The sequence below is a fragment of the Lynx canadensis genome, chromosome C1 (assembly GCF_007474595.2).
Source record: "Lynx canadensis isolate LIC74 chromosome C1, mLynCan4.pri.v2, whole genome shotgun sequence".
NCBI lineage: Eukaryota > Metazoa > Chordata > Mammalia > Carnivora > Felidae > Lynx > Lynx canadensis.
Window position 1 is genome coordinate 20,242,801 of NC_044310.1, and position 19,701 is coordinate 20,262,501.

General features: G+C 55.9%; 2 protein-coding genes across 2 annotated transcripts; both read right to left on the minus strand.

Annotated features, from left to right (window-relative positions):
- Nucleotides 1-898: 898 nt before the first annotated feature.
- FCN3 (ficolin 3) lies at nt 899-5,147 on the minus strand. Its single transcript, XM_030326623.1, is given in 9 exon segments — nt 899-1,351; nt 2,194-2,328; nt 2,437-2,452; nt 2,454-2,567; nt 3,837-3,964; nt 4,340-4,384; nt 4,739-4,833; nt 5,069-5,093; nt 5,096-5,147. Coding segments are annotated over 9 exon segments (852 nt in total). The 3' UTR covers nt 899-1,109.
- A 3,858-nt stretch (nt 5,148-9,005) lies between these two features.
- Nucleotides 9,006-14,978, minus strand: CD164L2 (CD164 molecule like 2). Its single transcript, XM_030327882.2, has 6 exons — nt 14,955-14,978; nt 12,419-12,602; nt 11,788-11,955; nt 11,616-11,687; nt 10,972-11,016; nt 9,006-9,473 (listed from the first exon to the last, which is right to left on the minus strand). The coding sequence occupies exons 1-6, from the start codon at nt 14,976-14,978 to the stop codon at nt 9,277-9,279; spliced, it is 690 nt and encodes a 229-aa protein (XP_030183742.2). The 3' UTR covers nt 9,006-9,276.
- Between the last annotated feature and the right edge of the window lie 4,723 nt (nt 14,979-19,701).

The window sequence follows — 19,701 nt, forward strand, 5'->3', positions numbered from 1 at the left end:
CCTGAGTCCCCACACCCACACTTCTCTTCCTACCCGAAGAAGAACCCGAAACCTCAGCCCTTGGCCTGCCACACCCGCGCAGCTCCCCAAATCCCCAACCTCCTGGTGTTGGTGAGGCAGCAAACCTCAGTGGGCTCTGAAATCAGGAACTGGGGACTTCGTCTCCAAGATCACTCAGTTCCATGACGGAGCAGAATGCAAGCCCATGACTGCCTGTCAGACTACAGTTATTGTGCTCTGTGTGTTGCTCTGCCACTTTCTAGAATGTGACTCTAGCGAATTAAGGGCTTAATAAATGCTAACTCAGTAACTGCTGTTTCGCCGCCTTGTTACCCTGTGGAAGAAAAACGGACCTTCCCTCGTTTGACTCAGAGTTCAAACGAGCCCCGAATGGGACAGGCAAGAGGCAGTAGAGAATGAGAACTTGGCTGCCGAGAGAGGAGGGGGTGGAAAACAGATGACTTAGAAGGGACAGGCATGGGTCAACAGGGGGAGAAAACTGCACAAATCCCCCCACAAAACTGTACACTCGTAGGACCCAGAGGACGCAAGGGTGCTGTCAGTGGATGCTTGAATCCTTCTGAGTCCTCCCTTAATGCTCCTCTGGCTTCGTCTTGCACACCTCCAGAGATAGAAGCCTCACTACCTTATGAGACCAACCCTTCCATCTTCCTGACTGGAAGATCTTCTTTGAATAGAGCTGCACCCCGTGTCTCTGCTCTGCCCTCTTTTTTTTATCTAATTTTTTAAAATGTTTATTTATTTTTGAGAGAGAGAAAGAGCACGAGCAGAGGAGGCAGAGAGAGAGAGGGAGACAGAGAATCTGAAGCAGGCTCCAGGCTCTGAGCTGGCAGCACAGAGCCCGATGCGGGGCTCGAACTCACGAACTGAGATCATGATGTGAGCCGAAGTCGGACACTTGGCCAACTGTCTGCTCCGCCCTCTTGAGTTTTTCCCAGTCACTGGAAGAGTCCTGCAAGCCTGTAAAGGGTTAAAGTGATTTTATTTTTAAACGTGGACAGGGGAGCAGAGGCGTTTGGCAATGGGGAGGGTAGCCCTCGGTCCGGAAGCTGTACAGGATAGATAAGGGTGCTGGCTGCCACGGTGTCCTAGCGAAGCATCATGTGAACCTTGCGGTAAGGGTGGCCCACGCCCCGGCCTGAGGCCCAGTCGATGCCATACTTGTGAGCGGTGGCCTCAGACGTTGCGTAACGCCTGTTGAGATTGGACCGGTAGCAGGATCCGTGTCACCAGGCACCGTGGACAGTCACGGCACAGTTGCTCTTGCTCGTATCGTGGTCAGCATCGTAGGTGGTAAAGGGCTTCCCGTTGTGGAGGCTCAGGGAGTCTCCTGACAGGGGATGGAGGCACCTTGGAGCCGGGCACCATGCCTGGCACCCTTGAGGAGATGATCTCACAGGAGCCTCAGAGCCTCCGTGAGGTGGACGTTATCAGGCCCCAGGAGGAAACAGCAGTACCAAGGAGCCAGAGTGTTCTCCCAAGGTCACTCGGCTAGTCACGGTGGTACTGGGACTTGAACTGGGGACTGCGGCTCCAAGGCCACTTGCTCCTCCCTCTGCCTCGTCTCCCTCCCAGAATCCCCAGCTCCCATCAGCAGCCTGAACAGCTCTGCCTGGGGGACCTGGGAGGGACTTGTCAATGCCCGGGCAAGGGGGATCCTGAGGCACGTCCCCACAACCACTTCCCTCTTTGAAGTCTCTCCTCAACAGTCACTGTTTCTCTGAAAAAAAAAAAAAAAAAAAAAAAAAAAAAAAAAAAAGAACCAAAAAACCAAACCTTCCCTGCTTCCCCTTCTGAAGCAGATAGGGCAGATGCTCAGCAGGGCCTCAGATGGCTCCCACATCCTCCCTCCCTGCCTCTTCGCCCATTTTACAGGGGAGGAAACTGACAGGGGAGGAAACTGACAGGCAAGGAGCTTGCCCAAGGTCACGCTGTTAGTAAATGAAAGGGCTGGATTCAGACTCAGGACTGTTGGCCTCCAGAGCCCAATTTCTTCACTCCTGCCTGCACCATTCTGTCTCATGGGTGCCATTTCTCAGATGAGGAAACCAAGGCTCGCAGAGGGGAAGAAATTGCCCTGGGTCAGTGATGGAGGCCGTGGTCACACTGGGAGTGGATCCAGCCTCCCTCACCTTCTTTCCCTGCTCTGGACCCCACCTCAGGTTCACTCACCTGCAGTGCCCTCCGAGAACTTGCCCAGCACCAGCTGGTACTGATCTGCCTCCCCGAGGAGGCGGAAAGCCTCATAGCCGGCAAAGGTGTGGTTGCCAGTGAAGTCCTCCAACTCCACCCGCAGCTCCCAGGTACCTGGAGGGAAGAAGGAGGCACGGGTGGAGGAATCCTCAGATCCAGGGTGAGGATTCAGAGTGCCAGAGAAATGCCCCCCAAACTCCCTGGGACCTGCTGGGAATTTACCCTGAACAGTGAGCTGGGTGCAAATTCTCATTCCCCAGTCAGAATTCAGACTCCTGGCTCCCAAAACCTGCTTTGTAGGCGGACCAAGAGCGGAAGAAATCCACGGACCCGTCCTGTCGCCTCTGGAACACCTAAGGAGGCAGAGAAGGCCAGCTCAGCGGCCATTACTCCAGGCCGGGCAGGTCATGAGGAGAAGCCGGGGGTGGGGGTGGGGGTGGGGGTCTGTGGCAGCGGAGAGTGGGTGCACTGTGAGGGGAGCGCGGACACCTGCCCCCTCTTTGGATTGGGGGCTTGTTAGTAACGTGTAAGTCCAAGTGACTTTTGTTTTTATTTTCTAAAGATTTTTATTTTTTTTAGGTTAATCTCTACACCCAATGGGGGTTCAAACTCACGACCCCAAGATCAAGAGCTGCACGCTCCACCGACTCAGCCAGCCTGGCGCCCCAATCTTTGCCTGTGAATAGTGATGAACTCCACATTCCCTTACTAACTTCTACTGACACTCAACCTCTTGCCAAAGCCTGACAAGTCTCAGGGAGACTGAAATGATTGGGAACATCCGCCCTGTCCTTAGAGGACGGTCAGTCGTACTGGGATCAAATTTGATCAAGTCAGGTCAAAATAACCTCCTTAACTGACTATGGGAATCGAGATATTAGAGCAGAGAGGTCACCTCCAGAGGCCCAAGCTCGAGTCCTGGCCTTACCCTGATGCCCCTCGGTCCCCACTGCAGGCTAAGCTGCCCTTAGGCCCTGCAGTTTCCCTCCTCAATATCCTTCAGTCTAAGCACCTCCCCTTCCACTGTGGCCCAGGGCCCCTGAATTCCTCCTAACCTGTGTCCCTGCCTCCATTCTACCCCCACTGCCATGCACCTTCCATGGTGCAGCCTGAGTCTTTTCCCTAAAACGTAAGTCTGACCAGGTCCCTCCCCTGTTTACAACACTTTCATGGCTGCCTGATGCCTCCGGTGATCCTCAGTCAGTCATTCAATGCCCTCCACGAACTGGCCTTTGCAGAGGCCCTTAATCCGTCCTTGACCCACACCTGTAGACATTAGCTGGCCTCTTATCTGCTCCCAGCTCATTCACAAGGTCTCCTCAAACCGTCTTGTGTTCTCCTGCCTCCCTGTGTGTTTGTCTTTCCTTCTACTTGGAATGCCCTTCAGTTCCGCATCTATCTAGAGAACGTCTATACAGCCTTCAAGGCCCTTTCAAATGGCGTCTCCTTTGAGGAGCCTTCTCAGACTTCTTCAGGCCCTCTGGGAGCTCAGTAAGCATTGTTCCGTGAAGGACTCAAAGGAATGCTTTAGCTCCAGAGGGCTCTGGCTCCCCCTAGGGTCCAAGAGGAAGAAGTGCCCACTGGGCCTGGCCTCTGAGCCCCGGAGTCTCCCTGGCACTCACCAGCCAGCCGTCCTCTTTGGTGTCCATGTCACAAAAAACTGGGAGGGCTCTGCCCTCGAGTAGGCATAGACGGTACCAGCCGCTCAACGTGGCACCCCGGCTCCGCAGCTCCTGGCAGTTTCTGGGGCCTGGGGAAGGAGAGATGGGCTGAGGTGTGTTGCCACAGTATCTCCCAACCCTCACCCTGCGGGCAATGGAACAGGCCAAGTGTGGGACCCCAGGAACCCTCTCGATGGCTCCTGAAGAGGGACTCTACACAGGGAGTCTTTCCCCAGGGAAAGACAGAGTGTTGGATCTGAGGTCTGAGTACTCCCAAGGGAGGGCCCTCAAACCCAAGGGAGGGTGCCCAGGCCCCTTCCTAATCTTCCCCTCTTCTCCCAGCCTTCTACCCACCCTGCCAATCATAGTGGATTGCTGAACCATGGCTAAGCAAAGACACCCCTCTCTAGTCCAGGGACAGAAACAAAGAAAGCAGAGGAAGTCCATGGTCCCACACACTCCACCAGGCTCACCCTTGGGGCCCATCTTGCCAGGTGGTCCAGGTTGCCCTGAAATCCCAGAGACCAAGGTGCCTTAAGTCCCACCCCATGCCCAGGGCCAAAAGGCAATGAGCGACTTGGAGGCTGAAGTCAAATCCCAGCTGCAGTCCTTCCCGGCTCTGTGATCGTGGGCACACAGTTTATCATCTCTGAGCCTCACACCCCCCTCAGCAAACTGGGGATAGAACCAGCTACCTCACAGAGTCAAACTTGGGGTGCTGGGCATCCAGCCCACGGCCTGGCACGCGTTAGGTTCCTCGCCTCTTGGTCATGGCCTCTCAGCACAGACAGTAACCAGTAACCGCTGACCACCAGCCTGCCCGGTTCACCCCGGGTCCCTGCCTTCTCCCCGGCATCTCTCACCTTGAGGGCCTGCAGCTCCTTTCTCTCTGGGACTTCCTGGGGCTCCAGGACAACTGGGCAGGAGGACCACTTTGCTGGCTTCCAGTCCCCTGGGGGAAGAAGCAGGGCCAGGTGGCCACAGGGTGGGCATGGGGGAACGGGTGTATCTCTTCCAGGCCCCTCTGCGGTTCTCTTTCCATCTCCCAGATTCTAGCTGTCAGGACCCTTGCCTCCAGAGCTGCACCATTTGCATCAATTTGCATACATTACAGCTCTGTGAGGTTGGGCAGGAGAAGGACCCCCAGGGAAGGAGTGAGGGCGGGTGGGTGGGGAGAGCATCTTAGGCTGCTACCTGGGCAGCTGGGGTGGTCCTGGCAGGCTTCCCAAGCAAGAGGAGCAAAAGGGAGAGTGGGGTCCACAGTAGGCCCATCTTGCTGGTGCCCCAGAGGATACCAGTTTATAAGGGGGCCAAGCTGGTGGGAGAACGTGGAACAAGACTTCCTCCCATTGTCCCTTCCAAGGGACACCCCCCTTCTCCAAGTCGGAGCCAGCGGGAGGTGGAGGCATTTCTTCCCTCAGCCCCCGGGACCAGGATGGAGTCCAACTTTTGATCCTGGCCTCCAGGGCTCTGCAGCCGTCTCTCCAGACCTTTGGGTTCACATAGGACTTTTCTGCCTTTGAACCTTTGCTCGTTCTGTGCCTTCCATCTGGAATGCCCTCCTCTCCATCTCTACCTGTGAAGCCCCCCCCATCTGGTGAAGATCCAGCCCTAACACCATCTCCTCCAGGAGTCCTTCCCTGGTCCTTGTCAAGTGTTAAGAATGACCACGGCTAGGGGGCACCTGGGTGGCTCAGCCGGTTAAGCGTCCCACTTTGGCTCAGGTCATGATCTCACCATTCGTGGGTTCGAGTCCCACATCAGGCTGTGTGCTGACAGCTCAGAGCCTGGAGCCTGCTTCGGATCCTGTGTCTCCCTCTCTGTCTGCCCCTCCCCTGCTCACATTCTGTCTCTCAAAAATAAATAAACATTAAAAAAAAATTTTTGTAATGACCACGGCTACCATTTGTTGGGCACTTACTGCACTCCACAAGTCCTGCTGGGTGCTGTTTGTGCGTTGCCTCTGGTCCTTACACAGCTTGGCTCATAGTCATTATTGGCCCTGGGTTACATGCTTGGCACAAAGCAGGTGCTCAATAAATATTGGTTAAAGGAATGAATAAACAAGGAGAAAATGAGGCCCAGAGGCAGGACGGGGCTTGTGCCCTGACACTTGTCTGCCTGGGCCCACAGAGATCTCGCCCAAGCACCCCGCCAGGGAGAGAGGTACTCTTGACAAAGGGACTTCATACCCGCTCTCAAGTCTGTTGGGGAGCCCCTGGCAGGGCTTAGGAAGTAGTTACTAACATAGGCAGACCATTGAGTGGGCAGACTGTGCAGGGCAGGTCTGGAGGCTAGGAGGCCAGTGAGGGGGCAGTAGCCACAGTCCAGATGTGAGGACTGACGACTGAGCTGGAGAGGGACTTCAGGTGACAGGAAAGCAGAGAGAGGCCTCATTTGCTTGTTCGTTCACTCATCCATTCTTTCACTCACTCATTCATTCATCAAACCTTCCCTGAAAGCCTTCTCAAGCCCTCTCTTCTCAGTGCTTGTGGGAGCAGGGAGGGCTGGGGTACAAAGCGGGTGTCAGAAGGTGGAGGCCGAGCTTGCCAGACAGGATGGGTCCATGAGATGGACTCTGAGATCCTGAAATTCCAATTCAAGGGATCTCTCCTCCCCACATTCTTCCACAGGTGTGCCAAGATTTGCAGACAAGCGTATTTATCATGTGCTATTTATAATTTAAAATTTTATTTTATTTATTTTGAGAGAGAGAGAGAGAGGATGAGTGGGGGGAGGGGCAGAGAGAGAGAGAGAGAGAGAGGGAGAGAGAGAGAATCCCAAGCAGGCTCCGCGTTGTCAGCAGGGAGCCCGACTCAGGGCTCAAACTCAGGAACCATGAGACCACGACCTGAGCCAAAACCGAGAGCTGGACGCTTGACCGACTGAGCCACCCAGGTTACCCCTGAAATGTGCTGTTTAAGCATAATTATTTCTGGGGAGTGGGACCAGGGGGAAAGGATTTCTCACTCTTTCTATAAGAAAAATCTGTATCGTCCTTTTGTTCCTTACAGGCATTTACTACTTTGGAAAAAGCAAACATCCGAAAGAAATTTCCTTAACTGATGGTAAAATCAGAAGGAGGTGGGGGCATTTCCTCCCTCAGCTCTGGAAAGGATGGGCATTATCCCTGCCAGCACTAAGTGCTGGGTGGAGAAGCCAAGGGAGGGCGATCCAGGCAGGAGAAACTTCGTGTATAAAGGCTTGGAGAAGAGAGAAAGCCAGACAGGCTGGGAGGAAGAAAGATCCGAGTGTTGAGAAAGGGGCGCTCAAAGGGGAGGCTGATGTCGGAGACGGGGGCTTTGGTGGAAGTGTGGAAGGGGAAGGGCGAGGAGGTGACTGTTAGGCATGTCGATGGTGGCACGAGTGGGCAGGTGAGCGCTCTGTGAGGCCGAGGAGGAGCCGGAACTGCTGCGGGCCCCAGGGTCCCTCAGTGCCCTTCCAGCTGGAGTGCAGGGAGGCCGGGCCCAGGGGCAGGAAGTGGCGCGAACGCTGTGGGGTGATGGCGTCTGGAATGCGGATTGAGCTGGTGCATCCGCTCTGAATCTTCCCCAGAGCCCACGGAGACAGACACTGCTGTTACCCCACTTTACAGATGGGGAAGCACGGCCAGGGCTGGGAAATAACTTCCTCCAGTTCACACAGAGCAGTCAGGCTCCACCCGCTGACCTCGCCACCATCACCCTCTATGGCCTCTCCACTCCACTTCCTGGGACAATCATGGGATGAAATCAGATAACACCGTCAGACTCTTAGCCACATGCCCTGTTTCCAGCAAGTGCCCCAGCAGTGGGAGATGTTATCAGTCAGGGAAGACTTCTGGGCAGGGGTGGGGTGAAGTGGGGTGGGAGAGAAGCGGAGGAGGTGGGCATGGGAGGGCAGGGGCTTTCCAAGAGGGCCTGAGTGAGGAAGGCCACGAGTACAGAAATGGCTGTTGAGTCCTAGGGGCATCTCCACCTTGGCATTGGGGCAGAGACCTAACTTTAGGAGCCGAGAGAGCCTGAAGATGCCTCTGTGGGGGAATTCTGAACTTCTGCTTATTCTGGAGTCAGAAAAACCTGGATTCAAATCCCAGCTCTCCCCTGTCCTACTGCATGATCTTGAGCAAGTGTATCTACCTTTATGAGTCTCCACAGACTCATCTATAAAGGGCGGGGAAAGAGGGTTAAACACGTATAACAAATGAAAATATTAAAAAAAAAAAATTTTTTTAATGTTTATTTTTGAGACCGAGAGAGACAGAGCATGAGCAGGGGAGGGACAGAGAGAGACGGAGACACAGAATCCGAAGCAGGCTCCAGGCTCTGAGCTGTCAGCACAGAGCCCGATGCGGGGCTTGAACTCACGAGCAGTGAGATCATGACCTGAGTTGAAGTCACACGCTCAACTGCCTGAGCCACCCAGGCACCCCTGAAAATGTTTTAAAAGGCGGCAGTAACAGTCCAAGGTTGAATTCTCATTAAGGAGAAGACAACAGCTGTACCCCAACCCCAACAAATCCACACAGCCCAAGACACAGGATGTGAAGCACAGTGCTGGAAAGAATTCCTTTATTTGGGGGCAGTGCCAGGTGGGTGGGAAGAGGCAGGCACAGACCCGTGCCAGGCAGGGGGCCCACAGGGATAATGGATAAGACGCGAGGTGGTTGAAGGATGCTCTCAGCTGCAGGTACCAGGCCCGGGACAGGAGGGGATGTCAGCTGCCAGGCACTGAGCCTGCTTAATGCCCACAGGGGCCAGAAATCGGTGGCCAAAGTTTTTCCCACCCCGGCACCTACAAGGGGGCCGAGAGGGCAGCCTCTTCGTCCTCCTTCCCCTCAGCGTGGAATCCAGGCCTGAAGGGGGTCAGATTCTGCAGAGGCCAGACAGAGAGGGCACTCAGGGCAGTGGCCCTGCCTCAGCCGGGCTGAGGACCCCCACCCCCAGGAAGCAGGCAGTGGCTGGAAGAGCACACTTGAATGGAGGCTGCAGCAACCCGCCCCACCACACACACACGGCACACGGGGGGCCTCAGAGCAGCCCCCCTTCTTAGAGGAAACCCAAACCGCACACACATCCCAGGCTCCTGCCTGCGGCCCCAGAGCTGCAGAACGAAGGCTTGCCTGGGCTACGTCACCTACTGGTTCTCCTCTCTGCTGGCAGCATGAGGGACAAAGACAGATGGGCTCAGTCGGGCTCTCAGACACAGGGTCCAGGCTGAGTCCTGGCCCCAGCCAGCAAGGGGCAGAGAGAACCCCACATGTTGAGAAGCGTGGCTCCCATGGGTGATGATGTGGGAAACACGCTGCCCTGCCCTTAGTGCTGCCCCATTGAGAAGACAGTGCACTGGCACTTAAAGGGGACCTAAAGGGCAAGAGTCAGGTGGGGGAAGTGAGCTGAGACCCTACTGGCAGGCCAGGTACTCACAGTGTCTGGTAGGTGCTGTCCTTGGCCTTGAGGAAGCGCAAGACGAAGAAGGCCGCTGCCTGCAGGCTCAGCACGAGCACGACGCCCCCAATGAAGCTGGCCCCATCAAAGCCAGGGCCGTGGGCTTCAGGGACTGGGGGGCTCCCTGCAGGGTGCAGGTCATAGCAGGCCACTGTGGACCAGGATCCTAGCCCTACCCCAATAACCAGCACAGGTCACCTGGAGGCCCCAGTCCTCAAAATGGGAGCCTTGAACAGCAGGCTCAGAAGTTCAGCCCAATCCTGTGGGCAGTTGGGAAGCGCCTGTTGGGAGGGGCAGTGCCTGGGGCAGGGGAGGGTGAGGCCTTGGCTTCAGCCCTGGCTCTGCTCCCAGTTGCTCTGTGGCTTGATGTCTTTCACGTCCTCTCTGGGCCTCAGGATCACATGGTCCTGATAGCAATGAGCTCCCTTCCAGCCCCCCTATCCCACGCTGGCCCGGCAGGGTGAGGATAGACCCAGAAGTTAAGCGTCTAGAGCCCTTCAGCTGAGAGTTTCTTTTGGCCTCGGGTCTCAGGGTTCAAAGCCCAGATACAGAGGATATAGTCCCTTTTCAGGACTCCTAAGTCCCCGGACCCTGGAGTCACCCAACATCCGAGCCCTTAGAGAAGGAAGAAGGGGAGGCCCACACCCTACCAAGTGGGTCCATGGAGACTAGATGATGTATGTCAGAAGGAGAAGCTGGGTTCTGAGGGTGAGATCTGTCCAGTCACGTCACAGTTAAGACAGAGCCAGTCTCACAGCATCCCCTGACCCTTTCCCCTGCCTTGTCTTAGGGCCCACGGTTGCCAGGCTGTCTGGGTGGCTCCCAGCTGTGCCATGTTAGCCATCAACTCCCACCACGGATTCGATTTCAGGCCCTAGGCCAGGTGCCAGGGCAGGGCAGGACTGGTGGTAGAAGATCATTCTGGGGCACTGGAGAGGGGCCCAGCTAGGAGCTGGGTCCTCCTCCTGGAGGGTATAACTTGTGTAAGGGGGCCTGAGAATAGGAAGGGCAAAGGGGGTCCCAGCTCAGGGAGCTCCAGAGAAGGACACTGGGGGGAGGAGGAGAGGGAAGAAATGAGCTGCCCAAGACCGATCTGGGGCTCAGCCGGAGGAAGCTGGGCCATCAATAATTCAGCCTCCAAGATCAAGTTTCTGGCTTTAATTAACCAAAAGCCTCTGCAGCCATCCCTACCAAGTCTGGTGACCTCCAGGCCCTGAGGGGCAGTGGGAACCAAGGGGCAGAGTTCTTGCTTCCGCTCTGCCAGGAACCTGCTTTGTGACCCTCTCTGGACCCGGGGGCTGCAGTGGGCAGGTAGTCACTGCGCTGCACCTCGTTGGCAACCTGAGCCACACACCCTTCAGCACCAAGGGCAGGTTCTGAGAGTCAGCCCGAGCTCCCAGAACTGCTGGTGTTGGGGAGAAGGGATGGCAACCATCATTTCCCGATTGTTTCTATGTGTCAGACATTGAACTAGGCGCCGTACACCTGCTCATAAAATTCTCGCAGCAACTCTGTGAGGGATTACCCAACCCATTTTACAGATGTGGAAACTTCTTCTCAGCAGAAGTCACAGGGCTGAGGTCACAGAGCATGTAGTGCCTGAGCCCGGCTCTGTCTTTGCTGGCAACTCTAGTCCTCCCACCGCTACCGTTCTCCCAGGTAGCACCTACCTGTTGTGACTGTCTTTGGTTCATAGGTGGGGTGGTGGTGGGCAGCTGGAAAGACAAGGGAATCCATACAAAGCCAGCCCTCCCATTCTCTGACCCCCACCAAGACCCCAGCCCAGGCTAACGGCCAGACTTCTGACTCAGATCAGGCTCCCTGGTCCGGGTCCAGGTCCACCTGACATACTTTCAAGCCTTAGTTCACACAGCTCTTCCACCAGAAGTGGCCTCTCTCCATCTCTACCTCCATCTCTGATGCCACCCCCTCCAACAAGCCCTCCCTCCCCACTCCCTTCTGAACTTCTGATTCTGAAGTCCTGTGTTTTAAATTAGGCAAGATAACTCCTCCATCCCCTCTACACATCTGTCCTGGACCCTCTGGCTGTGCCAATTTTCAGATGGGAAAACAGGCCAGAAAGGGGAAGGGATTTCTCAGTGAGCTAAAGGCAGAAACGCAAGTGGACCCCACTTCGTGGGCAGTCTGCTCCCAGATACAGATGATATAGTCCCTTTTCAGGACTCCTAAGTCCCCAGAGCCTGGAGTCACTGGAGACCCTGGAAAGAGGCCGATTCCTTCCTGAAGGGCAGGCTCTAGCTTGGGGACACCGTAGTCCCCTCTCTCCAACTTAGACCAGTGGGAGTCCTCTTACCTGGACACGACTCTGAGCGGTTGTAGACAGAGCAACCCTCCTTGACCACCTCAGCTGGGGCCACACAGTGTCCTGGTGGGAGAAGGTGTAAGGGCGGGATCTGGGGAGAGCGGCCGAGGCTCTGAGGTGCAGAACTGGGGGCACTTGACTTGGGGAGGGCCCAACTCCATACCTGGCTCCTCTGGCTGACACTGCTCCCACACGCAGCCAGAGAGGTTGTGTGCTTTGTGCCCCTCCACACAATGCTCACAGAGCTTGAACTGTTTGCAGGCCCCCGGGACAGCTGGCCAGATGTTCATGCGGAGCAGGGCTCCCCGCCCAAAGCCTCGAGCTCCTTTACCTGGGAGTGGGAGCAACTCCTTGAAACTGAGCTGCAGCCGCTTCCCCACCACCGTGGCTCTCCCCGTTTGCACACATACACTCACCTGGATCCGCTAAGCCCCACTACACACCTGGAGTTTCCACAAACACATGGCTACACACACCCACAACCTCCCCCACATTCATCCAGAGTCCCCTTCCTTTGCATACACCTGGGGTTCCCTGATCCGTGTAGAACTGCTGCCCCCAGACACACCTGAAGCCCCTAATCCCCCAACCCCTGGAGCCTATTACATACTCCTAGCTCCACACAGGGCTAGAACCCCCTTCAACTACCCCTAGAGCCCCGAACTCGTCTGGAAAATCCCCTCCTGCCCCCCACCCCCAGGCCAGACTGCTCCAGAAGAGGCGGCTGGATGAAGGGCACGCTCCCCCTGCCCCAGCCCGGGCTGGGCCCTCAACCAGATCCTGGTCCTCGTTACCAGCCACAGCGAGCTGGGCACACAGGAGGAGGCAGCAGCAGCCGCCACAGAGCGCGGCCCGTAAGGCGCGGGGTCCCGGCGCGGCCATGGGCGGGGCGGGGGCTGAGGGTCGGCGGAGAGCTGGTGTGATGCGTCCCTCGCGGACTCGGCTCCGCTGGGGTGTGGGGAGCGAGACCCAGGCAACCTGGGCGTGGCCAGGTGGGCGTGGTTATTCTGGGGCGGAGCCAGTGGCGCGGCCGGGGTGGGGCCAGGTCGTCGGGGGCGGGGCCAGGTAGGGGCGTGGTTGATGGGTGTGGCCTGGTGGAACTCGGTTGGGCGATCTGGGGCGGGGCTCGGACAAAAGGGGGCGGGATCCAACGCTAGCCTCACACCTGGTCCTGGGAGCCCCCACCAACGGCTTCACGAAAACTCTGCTCGGTAGAGAGTTATTAGCCCTATTTCACAGGTGAGGAAACTAAGGCTCAGAAAAGGTGAGTGGGTAGGCGGAGGTCACAGTGGCAAAATCTGGATTCCACGCGAGGTTACATCCTCGCAGGCCGGGCCTTGTCGAGTGAACCTCACCAACCAGGCTCCACGACTGGGGGACTGGCTTCAGCGGGCCCCTAGGCTCTGGCTGCCCGCCTTGCTTCACCCCTTGCGTCGTACTCTCTTCTGCCCCTCAGCCTCCCACGTCTGCCTCCAACACACCACACTCTCTGGTCTCATTATTAGTAGGACAGTTGGGACTTTACGCAGCCTCCTCCCCTTCAGCCTCAACTCCTGCCCTGGCACCGGCCTCTTCTGGTTCTTCCCCCTCTGCGGCTACTTCTCAGGTTCCTCGGAGGGCACCTCCTCTCTCTCTTTCCCCCCTCCTCTTTCACGTCCACTCTCCTGCCCCTTCTCTGCTGCTCCTCCTCCTTTTCCTCTTTCCCCCTCTTCTTCCCCGGTGGCCCGGTTCCTTCCTGAGCCCTAGTCCACCTCTCCTGGGGCCATTTGGGCCATTCCTCCGCCATTAGTTCCCATCTGAAAGCCATCAGGTCTCATAGCGCCATCTCCAGCCCCCTCCCCAGCTGCCACCTGTAACTAATACATACTTCACACTTTTGACCTCTTACTATTAGCAGAATATACATTCCACTAAGTGCTTTTACCTGCAGCTTCTCATCTAATGTCCACAACTGCCCTCTAGGCGTGGGTTTTGTTATCCCCAATCTGTGGGCTTTGGAGGTAAAATCAGGGGCACCTGGCTGGCTCAGGCAGAAGAGCACGCGGCTCTTGATCTCGGGGTCGTGAGTTCAAGCCCCACGATGGGTGTAGCGATTACTAAAAATAAGCAAATAAACTAAAAAAAGTAAAAATCACCGGCTCAGGGGCACATAGTTGCAAAGAGGGGGGCCAGGATGTACGCCCAGGATCCAGTGGGTCCCTCCACCTGAGTATGCCTCAGGTCTCTGAAACTGCTCTCTTTCTCTTCCCCACTCAGGGAAGCTCCTGAATGGAAACCAAGATCTCGTCTCCATCCCCTCTCTCTGTCTCAGCCACATCAGCTCTTTCCCTCTTCAGAGACTTCGTACTGGTGTGCCTTCTCCTTGAAACTCTTCTTTTCTCTCTTCAGTGACTTGTTCCATGACCTCCCTGCTTCAAAGAGGGCCCCTGGTTATCCTCCATGCTACTTCCTTTTTCCTTCAGAATATGTAGCATAGGTATAACGAATTACTCTTTTGTTTCCTAGGCTATAATTCCTATGAAGGGAGAAACCCTGTTTATCTTCTTCTGTAGTTAACTCCCTATACACTTAAGGGCTAAGTAGGTGTTTATTTGGGGGGGGGTTCTTTTTTTTCTTTAATATGAAATTTATTGTCAAATTGGTTTCCATACATCAGCCAGTGCTCATCCCAACAAAGTAGGTGTTTATTAAGTAACCATATTGTATCGTGTTGTGACTGTGTACATGTTAGTCTGTCCTTCTGGTCTGTGAGACCCTCAAGGACCCCCTAGTTAATATCAGGTTAAGTGTCTACTTATAGATTGTGCGTCTTTCCCCCATCAGAATGGAAGCTCTGTGAAGAAGCCAAGGATTTTTGTTCATTGCTGTATCCCCTGGGCCTAGAACCATGCCTGGAAAATAGCACAATGCTCAATAACCATTTATTGCATGTTGAAAATGCAGGGATGTGGGGGTGCCGGTTTGGCTCAGGTGGTAGAGGATGTGTTGATCTCAGTGTTGTGAGTTTGAGCCCCATGTGTGGCATGGAGTTTACTTACAAAATAATTTTTTTTTACAGAGAGAGAAATAACATGCAGGGATGTGGCCAGATCATCTCTCTGTCCACAGCACCCACTCGAAGCCCAGGGAATTTTCAGTGAATACTGGCTGAATGAACAAATGGGTCTGTGCTAAGAATGTGTGCGCTGATGATGCCCAGATTCTTGGGGCTTGGACACGGAGCTTGTGTGAATATTATCTGTGCCTCGGCCACACACCCACCGCCAATGAGAGCCTAGGCCCATGGGATTCCCCTGATTGGAGAGCGTATGGTAAAGGAAGAAGTCTTACCTGGAGGCGAGCGCTCACGGCCATCTGGTGGTCACCTGGGGAACTGCAGGTATTGTCAGCCCTGGTTAAATTTCACTCCCCGCTGCTTCAGGGGAGACGGTGATGTTTAGGATAGAATGGAAGGCACAGTGGATTTGGCTACGCATACACTGGCTTCAGATCCCAGCTCTGCCATCTACTCTGTGATTTGGGGCAAGTCCTTCAGCTTCTTTAGACTTCAACTATGAAATGGGGATGCAGGGTTGTTGTAAGCCCTTCGATCTAGTCTGGCACCTGGTAGCTGGGAAGGACTGGACAGGGTATCGGCAGTGGGAAGGAAGCAAGGAGGTATGGCAGAGGGCATAAGGAGGAAAGAAGAGGAGGGGCCGCACGGTAGCCCTTTAGAGAAGAGAGACCCAGTTGGCAGTGTTGGCCTCCATCGTCCCATTGATATAGGGCAGTTTAGAGCGTGGAGAGAGTGCCCATGTGAAAATCCATAACTTTGCTTGAGTCTCTGGGGTTTCTCATGACTAGAAATATCACTGCCCTCTTCTCTTTCCTGGCTGCCTGAGGACCAAGTTCCATCTTGAACGACACTGTAACTCTATGGATCCGGGCGTTCTAACCAACCAACTACTTCAGTGGAAGCATGGTCACTGATGTTCTTTGCCCTGAGAAGGCAACAGTACCTAAGACAGAACTTTGAGAAAAACTAGCCAAACTGTACAAGACCACACCAGCTGTCATCTTTATATTCTGAGTCAGAACCCACTTTGGTGGTGGCACAACTGGCTTGGGCCTGATTTACAATTCCTTGGATTATGCAAAGAAAAATGAACCCAAAGAGAGCCTTGCAGAACGTGGGCCGCATGAGAAGAAAAAGACCTCAAGAAAAGAGCGAATGGCACAGGAGAACAGAATGAAGAAAGTCAGGTCTCCACACAGGCCAATGTTGGTGTAGACAAACAGAAGAAGTAAAGATTCTGCCATGACTATCTGTGGTGATTGTGCAAACTTTTCATGAGAGGATTAATAAGCTATGAACATTTTTTTTTAATGTTTATCTTGAGAGAGCGCATGCACAAGTTGGGGAGGGGCAGGGAGGGAGGGGAGACAGAGAATCTGAGGCAGGTCCCACACTGTCAGTGCACAGCCTGATGTGGGTGGGGCTCGAACCCACAAAACGTGAGATCATGACCGGAGCCGAAATCAAGAGTTGGATGCTTAACTGACTGAGCCACCTAGGCACCTCTACTTATTGAGAGAGAGAGAGAGAGAGAGTGCGAATGCGTTCACGTGAGCAGGGAGGAGCAGAGAGAAAGAGGGAGAGAGAGAATCCCAAGCAGGCTCTGCGATGTCAGCGCAGAGCCCAAAGCTCCATCTCATGAACCCATGAGATCATGACCTGAATCGAAGTCAAGAGTTGGAAGCATAACTGAGATACCCAGCCGCCCCGTCTTTTTTTAATGTTTATTTATGAAAAAAAGTTTTAATAAAGGACCATAACTGCTACTGAGAATGACAGAAGACAGTCCCTCATGCCACTCTTTCCTGCCTACCTCCCAGCCACCTTTACGCATCCCTGAGACCAGCTGGGTGGTTGTTGGGACCCAGCTCTGATGGGGGAGAGAGCAGATACCTGAGGTCTGGGGGACTGATGGCCCTGTATTCTCTCTCTATGGCGACCCCACTCTCTTGACAGTGTGCCTATCATTATTCTCCTCTCTCTCTAGATGCTGCTTTTTACTTTAACCATCCAATCAACAAGTGTTTGTTGAACGCCTACTAAATAGCCAGGTTCTGTTCTCAGCCCAGAGCAGAACAAAGTCTCTACCTTCATGAAGCTTACATTCTGGTGGGGCTGACCCGTAGTAAAAAAGAAGCTACGTGCATAAACAGATAATGTAAGGAGGGGTTAGTGCTCTGAAAAATAAGAAATCAAGGAAAGTGGGGGAGAGAGTGATGGGGGGAGGGGTAATCGAGGACAGATGTCAGGGAAGCCTGCTTCAGAAGAAGTGACTTGAAGGCAAAGTCCTGAAGGAAGTGAAGGGGTTCTAGGGAGAGGGAGGAAATTGGCAAGGACACATCCACAGTCTGTGCCCTCAGCGGCCATGTTCCCTGGGGCTTTTTTCCTCACTCTCCGCTCCCTCCCCTGCGTGGTATCATCTACCCCTAGAACCTCAATTATTACCTGCACATCTGTGCCTCCCAGGCGTCCTCCTCCTGCCAGGTATACAATTGGCAGCCCACCCAGCCAGTGCTGATATGGCACCAGGCCCTCCCAACAATCCTGAGGTAGACACTAACATTATCCCCATCTCACAGATGACAAAACAGGCACAATGGGCCTAGGAAGCTCACCCAAAGTCACACAGGAAATGGAGGAATTGGGATTTGACCATCTCCACCCCCAACTCGCCACACCCAACCTGAAACGCCTCATTTCCGAACTCCTACCATCTCCTCTTCCCTCTACCCTGCCACTGGCCTGTCACCCCCTCCCCCAACAACTACAGGGGTGTCGTGTTGAGGGAAGAAGTCGGTGGGGCCTGGGATCTGAGCCCCTCTCGATTCCTTAACCCCTAACCTGATCCCTGCCCTCCACCCCCACCCCGCAGGCCTGGATGGTTGCATTGAGGACCAAAGCTAGAGACAGAGGGAGAAGCGGCCAGTTCCTCTCCCCCTGGGCACATCTGGCACATCTGGAAAAGTCAGCTGGGGGCAGTGTATGTCCCCGGGACAAAGGACAGGCAGGGGCGGGGAAGACCGAGCCCCTTCTCCATACCCCCCCACCCTGCCAGGATGCCTAAGGTGGGAGGTCAAGAGGGGCCTGCTCAGGGGACTGAGCTGCCAGGTTTTCTGCTTCCAAGTTCTTCCCGGCTCCCCTTCTCCTGCTGCTTCGGGGAAGTGCCCCCCACCCCCCACCCCTGCTGGCTTTCCAGATCCCTGAATAAATAATTCAGGGTTTGAAATCTTGCCAGGCCCACCTCTCCCGTGCTGGGAGGGCGCTATTGGACTGACATGAGTGACGTCACCCAACTCCTTATCCCAGCCCCAGCATCACGAGGACCTGCCCTGAGAGCAACTCACTTGCCTGGTCACTGTCCGCCTAGACCGCGTACCCTGTCCCTCTCACCCTGGGGCTCATTCACCACAGTCACCTGGTATCTTCATTCCAGGACCTTACAACCCTCTTCTCGTTGTTTTGTCACCTCAGTACCTCAACACTTGTGACAGGGTCATGGTGACCCCCAAGTCCTATCATCTGGACACACCGTCTTCCCTTTCCCTCACCACTGCCTCTGACACCCTGGGATCCCTGAGCCCCATCATGTCAGTCACCTGACCCTGCTCTGGTTGCCCTGGGGGCTTCCCTTTCTATGGCACCGTGGCCCCATGGCCACCATCCCCAAGATCCTGTCACCATGCTCATACTGTCACCGCCACCCACTTCCCTGCTCCCTCGCGCTGCTGTCACCATCACCTCAGGGCCCCATCATCTTGGCAACCCCCGTCATCCTCGCCGAGGACGCCCATTCAGCCTCATCCCTCGGTCTCCGTCACCCGAATCCCGTCCGTCTCTACCACCTGAGGGTCCCATCACCCCACAGCCTTTCCGGGGCCCCTTTCTGCTTTTCCTACATATTCCCCGCAGCCTCCCTGCGACTGCTCCGAGGCTCTCCCACCAGCGCCCCCCGAAACCCCGGCCCGCAGAGGGCGCCGCGTCAAGGACAGCGCGGGCCGATTGGGGAGGGGGGCGGGGCCGCGGCCACGGTCGCTTTTTATGAATGGGGGAGCGGGCGGTGCGAGGCCTCATTACTATGCCGCGCGACGCGCGCTGCGCCCCAGCGCGACGCACCCATTGGCCGGCTGGGCCACTTACGTCACCGAACCGGTGGCCGGGGGCGGGTCGGGGCGGGGTGACTCACGCCGCTTCTCCCGCGGCCGCGGGGGCTTCTCCGGGTCCGCGCACACCCTGCGCCGCCCGGACCCGAGCAGAGCTTCCCCGCGGCCCGGCCACGCCGAGTCCCGAGAGGTGAGTAGGGGGCCCCGCGCGGGCACCAGGCGTCCGGAAGGGCACGCAGGATGCTGGGGCACTGGGTCCGCGGACAGGCTCCCAGCGGCTGGCCGAGGTCGGAGGTCGAGACCCGGAGCCCAGAATCTGGGGTAGCAGGCGGGGACCCAGCGTCCGGGTGCTGAGAGCCGTCAGCTGGGTGACCCCGCGCGGGGTGCGCACTCCTCCAAGGCCCCGAGGCCCTTGAAGGGACTGATGGTCCTATGAGATTGGGCCGGTGGGACCGGCAGGAGGCATCTGGGGCAGGCACCCAGGCGTCCGAGCAGGAGGAGGTGCCTGACTTAGGGATCCAGACTTACGGACAGGATGTGGAGTCAGGTCCAAGATCCAGGTGTCCGGGCAGAAGGAGGGGTCTGACTCAGGGATCCAGGCCTCCAGCAGAGGGTGTCTGTTCCAAAGATCCTGAGATTCAGGAAGAAATAGAGGTCTGGCGGGGACAGAAGTCTGGGCCGGTGTATGTCGGAGGTGGGGCTGAGTTCCTAGGTGGTGATACCCCAGGAGTGGAGAGTGGGGGCTGGCAGGAGCTTCACGGCGCATTCCCTGGGGGCGGAGCCTGGGACTGGCAGTCCAGAGAATCGTGAGGGGTCTGGTGAGCCTCAGAAACTGAGCGTCATCCTGATCCGGAGGAAGTAGAGCTCCCCTCAGTCTAGAGATGTTTCCCTTCCCCAGTCCTGGGCCTACCTCGCATCTTCT

What these genes read in the sequence shown, in the direction of transcription:
- CD164L2 (XM_030327882.2), bottom strand. Translation starts at nt 14,978, where the DNA reads ATGGCCGTGAGCGCTCGCCTCCAG. An exon ending in TGCCCAGCTCGCTGTGGCTG is followed by an intron (nt 11,956 to 12,418) that starts GTAACGAGGACC and finishes TCCCACTCCCAG; the next exon opens with GTAAAGGAGCTCGAGGCTTT. An exon ending in GTGTCAGCCAGAGGAGCCAG is followed by an intron (nt 11,688 to 11,787) that starts GTATGGAGTTGG and finishes TTCTCCCACCAG; the next exon opens with GACACTGTGTGGCCCCAGCT.